The sequence below is a fragment of the Micropterus dolomieu genome, linkage group LG01 (genome assembly GCF_021292245.1).
Source record: "Micropterus dolomieu isolate WLL.071019.BEF.003 ecotype Adirondacks linkage group LG01, ASM2129224v1, whole genome shotgun sequence".
Taxonomy (NCBI): Eukaryota; Metazoa; Chordata; class Actinopteri; order Centrarchiformes; family Centrarchidae; genus Micropterus; species Micropterus dolomieu.
Genome location: NC_060150.1, coordinates 28,041,493 through 28,050,587, shown reverse-complemented (window position 1 = coordinate 28,050,587; position 9,095 = coordinate 28,041,493). Strand labels below are relative to the sequence as shown.

The following is a 9,095-nucleotide window of genomic DNA, read 5'->3' as shown; positions in this document are numbered from 1 at the left end:
AAAAGGAGGAGGAAGGGGGGTCTTTTTTAACGTTTTCCACGTGGACGTTCCTGATTTTTCATGTCTCTGAGCACATCTGAACACTGTTTACCATCTCCAGGCACCCAATGTTATCTCAGATCGATTCAAATGAGATTTTCCACACTATTTGACAATGTGGGCTGGTGGTTTACTTTGGCGGTCGTCTCACAACTCTCAGCCTGGTGGCGAGGCTAATCTCACTCAGGTTGCGGCTCAACTGTTTCGGCGGGACTCCAGCAAGGGTGGGGGTTTGCTGTCTGTATACGGTTCAAAGCTGAACGTTGATTAATATTCTTGAGGCAAAAGCAGAGGCATGAGACACACAGAGAAACAGGGGGTGGCGTGAGATGGGAGGGGGACGGGGGAACAGGACTCCCCAGTATTCCTGTCAAGTTTGGTGTCTGACTGTACGGACACTGGCCACCACGCCGCCGCTGCTGCTGCTGCCGCCTCACTGTGAATACTTGGCAGCCCTACGTCTGGATCTCTGAAGATAACGTGTGCTATTAATAAACAAACAGAAGCAATTACTGGGAGGCAGAGGAGAGGAGAGGGATATTGGATTAGGTCAGGATGAGCGGCGGTTTCACTGAAGACTAAACTGATGAGCTGCAGCACTCCAAAGACAGCAGAGATACCAATCCCTCCTCACTGACCCCTGCACCCCCACCGCCTGCAGCCACACAGGGAGATAACACTCCTATGTGTGTGTATGGATTTGTGTGTCAGCACTCCACATGTGTAGACCTTTGTGCATTTGTGTGTGTATGGTCATTTTTTTTGTTATATCCCGCCACAAAAAGTGAAGGCCCTGTGATTTGTAACATTACTTCCACTGTATGTCTTTCTATCTACTATTGCTGTCTAATCTGTCAGTTCTGGTTCCATTTCTAGGGGTTACGGTGATTATTTTTAAGTTGGGTGAGCATTCTTTGGAAACCCAGTATTGTGTTAAGTGATGTTTTAGGCCCTGCAGTGGGTATCAGACTTTGCTGTCATAAATCTACTGAGCCTACTAAGAAAGAAAAACGGTTTCAAGATAAAGCTGTATATTTATGTGCAGGCACGTCTACAGGGTCATCAGGTGGGCCCTTAATAACTGGGGTTTCGTTGTATTGGACCCAAGACACTGAGAAGGCTCAGCAGTGTGATCCACCCCTCTACTTACCTGCACCCACACACTCAACACTAAAGGTTACCAACATCCTAAAAAATTCATAATCATCCCATAATAGGAAACTAGGAGACATGTTCAGTATTGGACTGATACGGGAATGAGCTTTTGTTCCATATTTTTGAGAATCAATTCATTCCAAATCTATGGGAGAGAAATAGCAGAGAAGCAGATGGAGGCATGTAGAAACAGCTGTTTGCGTCTCTCTCTTGTTGACTGTCCCTTCACTTCCCTGTTGTTTCCCTTCTGTCTGTCCTTTTTGTCAATGTTATTTTGTATTTTTATATATGTCCGCTGGCTAAACTGTCCAATGTTAATGGTAAACTTAACAAAAGGTGAGATTACAAAATGCCAAAATAATAAAATCAACAGAGCTAATGCAAAATAAGCATGTTACACCTTAAAGAGATTTTACTCCTTTGCAAACATCTCCACAGCCAAATCCTATCCGATCGCATCGGTTTGGCATTTCAGCGACATAACAATCCCACGTTTAGCTTATTTACAGTTTGACTTGAATTAGTGGGGCCAAGCAGGTTCATTCAACATAGGCTAGATTATGTTTAATTATGTTCAATTTTCAATTCATGATTGCTGTTAGGTAAATGGCATGTTTCTCATCTTTGTCAGACTTCTGTGTGGATTGACCAGGGTTGGGAGGGTTACTTTAAAAAGGGAATCCAGTACAATTACTAATTACTTGTTAAAAAATGTCAGTAATGTAATCCAAGTTCCAGAAAATAAAAGTAATGTAACCTGATTACTTTTACTTACTTTTGGATTACTTTGTTACCAAATATGCAAATAAAGACAAGATGCACTGTCACAGTGGATTTTTAGAGAAACATACAATTATAAAATGTCCCATTCACATGAAGTCAAAATTAATGTTTTTAGGCCTAAATGTTTTTATATGATGCCTTGCACTAGGTCTATAAGTCATATGGCAGGATCTGGCCCATCAATGACAAAAAATGTTGTTTTGTAGGTATTATTAAAGACATTTTAGAGTGTGTCATTTCCTGGAAAACAATTTTAAAATCTTGATGAATCATCCTGCACTGGGGGGCCTCCATTCATTTAGTCTCCAATGGAAAGTTTTAAAATTTTTTTTTACTGCTGAAAAATAGTTTTTATGGGACCGATAACTGTACAAAAGCACACCTATATTCACAGATTTTACTGAACTGGATCTGGATTTGATGGAAAATATTTTCTGGGTTTCTCTCTGATGTTTCCCGGCTGCTCTGCCTCAACTCTGTGATGAGTTTCCTGATGGACAGATAGCTTTACTTGTTGCTGTAGCAAGTCAGCGAACTGCTGCTAACTAGCTGCCATTATCTAATTAGCTCACTTAGCCTGCAGCTACTGGTCAAATTAGCTCACTCTGCCCGTACTGGGAGCTTAGAGCACCGGAGTGTGTGTTTAGGTTAAACCTAAACTCAAGCACTGGGGGTTTACAGGCCAGTGGCGGGGGGGATCCGGCTGGGAATGATTGAGGGGAGCGGCGCCCGATGAGCGGGCAACTCAGCTCCTCACTAGTGTGTTTTTACCGGAAACACGTAAATAGCACTCCACTTTCCGTTTAATGGAAACTTTGTGCTTAAAGTAATCCCTATGTGTAATCCCCATTTTTACAAAATGTACCTGTAATCTGATTACATCTTTATTTTCAGTACTGTAACGGAATACAATTACTTTATTTTGTATCCCGATCATGTAACGCCGTTACATGTAATCCGTTACTCCCCAACCCTGGGATTGACAGCATGTTGTGGCAAACGATCAGCGACATGTTTGACTGAACCAACTGAAAGGGTGGTCCGAAAATGTGATTCTTTTATTACTGGTTTTTGTCAGTTGCTTAAAATAGCAACACGAGAAGCGAAATAGGCTGCTTACATAAAATCACCTGATTGTGGGGACTGTATGATGACACGTTTATTTAAAAAAGACAAAGAAAACCATAACTTTGCTCAAGCTAATTAAATAAAGAGGATGCAATGTGGAATGTGAGTGATTGTGTTCATACTGGGTCTGTGTGTGTTTTTGTGAGCACTTGTGTATGTGTGGGAGGCCCTGATGTAATGTGCATCGAACTCCACACATGAATGATAAATAAAGCATGAAAGATAAATGTGGAGTAATAACTCATTGTTTTATGCTGCAGGTGAACAGCAGTGTCAGGCTGCCTCCTCCTTGCTGTCCCTGTGTGTCACAGGAACAGTGTGTGTCACCGAGTTGGGTTTCAGATTAAGTTTTAAGATGATCTAGTTAAGAATTCCACTATGGCATCTGGAACTCCTGTCAAAGCTGTCCAAGCACAGCAAGTCCAGCATGCAGTGGAGATGACTGACACTCGCTACCATGTCTCATTCTCCTCAGAGACTCGGAACAGTCAATAATTCATCAGGAAGGTATACTCTCCTGCACGAGTGCAAGGTACAGCATGGAGTGGAATCTCTCTCTCTTCCCACTCCAGTTTATCATTTCCTTTCCCTTCGCATTTCTCGTCCTCTCTCACTCTCTTTACCTCTCCCACTCACTCTCTATATTGCACCACTTCAATAATTCAAAGTCATATATGAAAGCCAATGAAATTTGCCATACCTTGGGTCATTACGATGCCTGCCAGGGATTTGTGTCGAGCGTGCGCAGGACTGCAGCTGCCCACCAGCGACCGGTACTTCTCCCTCACCAAGTGGAATATTGAATCGGCAAAGTCCTGAAAAACACAATTGCTCCCTTAATTTCTACTAGATACAATCTATGGAGACTGACTTCACAGGTTTCATTTTGCTGTCTAATATTCCCCTTCCCTAATCTGTTCAGGTAATACAGTGAGTTTTTGGGAAATACTTTTTTTTGCAACATCAGAAAACAGTCAAACATTCTCTGTGCATTTTTATATATATATATATATAATGATGTTTCCAACACTACCATTCAACACATTGAGTAATCATAGCATGGCCAATAGAACAGTTTGTTTCAGTTATTACACGCCATGTTATGACAAAACAATGCTTTTTGTAATTTTTATACACATTGAAGATAAAATATTTAAATTTATATAGATTGTATAGCCAAGTTTACTGAAGAACTATTAGAGGTGAGGAATTCCTGTATTCTTCTATGAATCTGATTTCAGTCTGCACACAGTCCGCCCTTGGGAAACACTTTTCACTTACGTACAGGGAAAGTACACCCCTGATATTTGCCCGGCACAAAACCACCAGTATCCTTCTATAACTCAACTTAGTGTATGCTAAAGGGTCTTTAGGGGACACATCCAGTGGATTTAGTGTTAACATTTTCATCACTAAAAGGTTAAGTTGACCAAATATCAGGATATTTTATGTAAGTGTGTATATATATATATATAATGCATATCTTTATAGATAAATGATGCTATGATGTTAATTATTTGCACTTTAGTCCATTGACAGTCAAAGGTTATCTTGTTTGTAGAACAGACTTAAAGGGGTACTGAAGAGGTTATCTTGGCTTGAGATCCAAAATGTTCAACCGAAAGCCAGTTTCAAAAGTGGTGTGCATTAAAGAGACAGTGAGGGTTTCGACCCATACTACAGACAAAACGTCAGAAGGACTCGACCTCTGATGCTTCATATAGACCATTCTTTTTTTATTCTCTCTTGTGAGTGCCTCGACTTTGCAACGGGGGTTGCGAAAATGCTACTATAGACACAAAAATAGAGAAAAATAACAAATTTACAAATAATGTTGCTAGGCAACCACCGAATCAGCTGTCCTGTCAGTCTAATCAAAGATTACAGTGCCAGCGATCTGTAATTTTTGCCTTGCTGCTAAGTAATAACTGTCATATTAGCAGAAACTTGATCACAACTCACAGGTCTGTGTCTTTTGTTGTTAAAAACATCTGCTTTAAAAAATGGACAAACGGAGAGCGCCTGCTCTGGCATGGTTTGAGTGTGAGAGGTGTACAAACACGCAAGAGGCAGGGAAAGGGAGATCCGTGTGGGCACATGAGACCCTCAAAAAGAGGAGACACCAGAGTGCTAAATTACTTAAATATAATCATCATCACCCTGTTTCTCTGCATCACCTCCACTGACCCTACATACATACAAAGAGATTCCTTGCTTATAGAACACTGTTGTCTTTGTGTGATAACACATTGCAAACTGTTGTTTATAATATTATAGCCTATATGCCTGTTAATGAATATATCGTTTAGGTATATAATAAATGCATTACTTATCGTGCACCTGAGACTGTGCTGGGTCCTGCCTCACCTGCTCCTGCCACAGTACCTTTCCATCAATGGAGAAGTCGGCTAATTTGACGCATTTAGCTGCCTCTTGTGTCAGCATTTTTTTCTACTTAATTCTTTCCTCTTTCTTTCTTTTCAACATACCATCTCTGTTTCAATTGTCACACAACCCTGGGCTGAGTCCAGCCCCTACAAAATGATTTGAGATTGAACTTGTCCCAGATGGAAAGTAAATTCCTTTGACTGGCGCTGTTGAGCCAATTGGATTTCAGCAAAGGTCCAAGTTGGGAGGGGTCGCTCTTATCACCCCCCCAATATTGAAAGTATTAGTTTGGCCCAGTCTGATAGACACACAGACAGTTCAGCACCAGCTGATGGATCATAAAGTAAAACAGAAAAAACAGAAAAATAAAAACTCTTGACCACTGGCCAGTTCGGGCTGAAATGGACCGGCTGGGAATGTTCTCGAATGTCCTGATGGCCAATCCGCACCTGGTGGTGTGCCAGCATGGGAACGTCATCACAAACACCAGATTTAAAAACTCTGGCATACGGCGTTGGTGAATATTACGAGATTTACCTGCCAGCTAGAGGCTTAATCAGCATCGTGTGAATTTGTTTGGCTAGGACTTGAATGTAACAGACGTTATATTTAAGGTCCTACACTCTAGCTTTAAGTTACTCTTTACCAAGAAAAAATCTTCGAGACAAGCAACAGAAGAGGGGACCCTCTTCCAGGATAGACAAACACTATCATTATGATTAAGTTACACTATGGAGAAACTGATTGTCTACTGCTGCCAATTTTCAACTGGCATTATTTGACCTAGTAGTGTAACTGCCACTTTAGAAAAGTGTCAAACCCGTGCAAATGTATTTTTCATTGGAGTTTTTGACATAAACATCAATATAACTATTGTCAGGGGAATGGTTTCTCATTCATGTAATAGGTAGTCTCATTTTTTTTATGCCAACATTTTTCCATAATCAAAGAGGATGTTGACACTTGTCCCAGCTCAATCACACTGATTGTTGTCTCTCTTTCTTTACTGAAGTGGATGAACATGCAATATTTTTACAGTCCGTTTTTCATTTCCTCCTCCATCTGCCAGTTGCAGACTCTATGAAAGCGTTAGCTTCCTTTATACTGAAAGAACAGTACGGCGTTCCAGCTGTGTGCTGTAAACATCTCTGCTGTGAAGCAACCCAAAAGATTTCCCACCAATTTGACAGGATCTTTCACAATGTAAAAAGGCTGGCTGTATTTATTGAGGATAAAAAGTATTAGCTGAACTCTGTCCTCCTGTTCATCTATCCCATTTTCACTATCCATCTCTCCTGCCAAACCAACACTTCTCACCAGACATCCACTAAATCCACACTGTTCAACAGATTTTGCAAAGGCTCTCCGAACCTTTAATGCTCTTTACTCTAGTGGTAATTAAAGGCTTAGTCTCCGAGCGGCCTTCACGCCAACTGCAGAGCATAAATGGATCACTGGGAGATGGCAACAGAGTGGCAGCAGAGCGGGCCTTTTGGACAGATTGGGCCCCCAGTAGCTAAAAGGACACCAACAGATGCCACAGCGACGGACACATAGCGTGAGAGAGATTAAGGATGAAAAAAGACAGACAGAGAGGGAGAGAGTGACTGAACTAGTGAGCATATTGCACATTATAGCCCTCGTCAGGGCTGTGAAATACTCACAGTTGGAACTGGCGGTTGAGGTGCTCACAGCTTGTGGTTTGGTGGGTGGTATGTGTGCGCACATGCACATATTGTTGCTCTGACACTGGTGTCAGCCTGAAGCTTTTTCGGGAGAATGGCACAGAACAGGACTGTTGAGGTGTTGTGAAAAGTCAACAGTGAATAACTTTTAGCACTTTGTTTCATGAGTTGCAATGATGCCTTATCAAGTTCTGTAACAGTTACATGACAGGTCACTTCTGAGATGAATGTAGTTCTCTTTAACAACTGGCAGGAAGGAAAACAAGAAGAGAAAAGTAGTCCTTTTCAACTTTTCATGTCATGTTGTTTGCTTTGTGCTTGAATAATCAGTCCCGTCTAAGAGGATGTTTGTTGAGCTCTAACTCAGTGCAGCTCATGTGCCAGTGACAGGGCAAAATGAATAAAAATCAAACAGATGTATATCTCCACATTTTCAGGAGATCCAGTGAGGCCAAGAAAACTAAGATGTCAATTTATGTTAAATATTCTATTTATTTTAAATATCTAATCTGAAATATTTCAGTGTTGTATTTTTTCTGTAGTTTATCACACAACAGTTATTCAAAGCAGGGACAATTTTGCTTTTGGACTTACAGTAGATTCCCTCTTCACAATGGCCCTTTTTGTAAACTAGCATATGTTCACAATGGAATTGACCCTTTGCTAAGCCACGGCCCGAATACGCAGCTGGCCAATCACAGCGCAGTATAGGACTTGCTCTAACTGGGGTCCGACACTTTCATGGCTGCGCTCCATTGACTCTAATGCAAAAGGAGTTGTTTTCTAGCTTTTTTTGGCTGTATTTTTCTGAGATATGGTCAAACACTGTTCCTGGGGCACTTGCAATAATTACAGTCGCTACCCAGAGAGGTTGAAAGGAGAAGTACGATTTATTCTCTTTCCAAAACCTAAAATAAATCCAGAAAAATGTTGGCTGTGGATTGTTTCTAACTTCCTACTGAATATAACATAATAAAGCCCTACTGTTCTGCTTTTTAATAAATGTAATAATGAATAGAGGCCTAACCAACTTTACAGGAACAGTGTCGTTGCTTAGCGAAAACTCTTGTGATCAGATTTGATCTAGCTAGCTAATTAAGCTAACATTAGCAATTTAGTCTTTCTTCCTACATAGAACAGTATTTCAATAATCAGCAACAATTTTGATTATGGATTCATCATTTCAGTTGTTCATTAAATTCAGCTTCTCAAATGTTCAGGTTTTTGCTTTTCTGTTTTATATCATTTTAAATAGTAAAATCAAATAGTATCAAATACACGTCATTCATTTGATCTTGGTCCGACAGACGGCATTTGTGCTTTTATTTTGTAGGCAGCAACATAACAAAAACAATAACACGGTGCAGGATGAGAAAAGTGTGGCAGAAGTTAGCAGACAGAGAGCAATGGACTTCACATGACAGTATTCACAACTTGGATTAATTGTTATGAAAAGCTGTTTTGATTATTTGATCTGTGGACCCTTACAGACTAAAGGAATATTAATAATCAAGGAATGGACACATTCGGACTTAGCAAGCGCTTCAAAGGTAACGTGAGTCTGACCTTTTTTTGTTTCATCTCTTGTCACCGGTAAATCTATATGAATGAATGATTGTTGTTTCCATCCAAAGAACTTAAAAACCAGACCAGGCGTTTAATGGAGACCTGCGTTTATTTGTCAAAATGTGTTCCCACACCAGGCCAGTAACGGGGTAGTCTATTTGGGACTTGAATATTAATTGAAGTTTTACAATATTCATTTATTTGTCTGAAAAATAATTAACAAATTGATAAATAATGAAAATAATTGTGAATTTCAGCCATAATAGCCTGCTATTAATGCAGGGGCAGTGGAGCCCACTATCAACAAAGTGGGTGCCAAAATCAATGAATTATCTTTCTTTAATCATATTG

At 40.4% G+C, this 9,095-nt stretch overlaps 2 protein-coding genes across 4 annotated transcripts in view; one reads left to right on the top strand and one right to left on the bottom strand.

The window, feature by feature from the left end:
• Window positions 1-9,095, top strand: part of LOC123979218 (WD repeat-containing protein 37-like) — a 1,096,407-nt gene that overhangs the window by 37,597 nt on the left and 1,049,715 nt on the right. The window lies entirely within an intron of this gene.
• adarb2 (adenosine deaminase RNA specific B2 (inactive)) overlaps window positions 1-9,095 on the bottom strand; it is a 171,363-nt gene that overhangs the window by 16,211 nt on the left and 146,057 nt on the right. Inside the window, exon 4 of the mRNA XM_046048636.1 lies at window positions 3,806-3,920. Coding sequence (XP_045904592.1) covers window positions 3,806-3,920 — 115 coding nt within the window. The remainder of the gene's footprint in view (window positions 1-3,805; window positions 3,921-9,095) is intronic.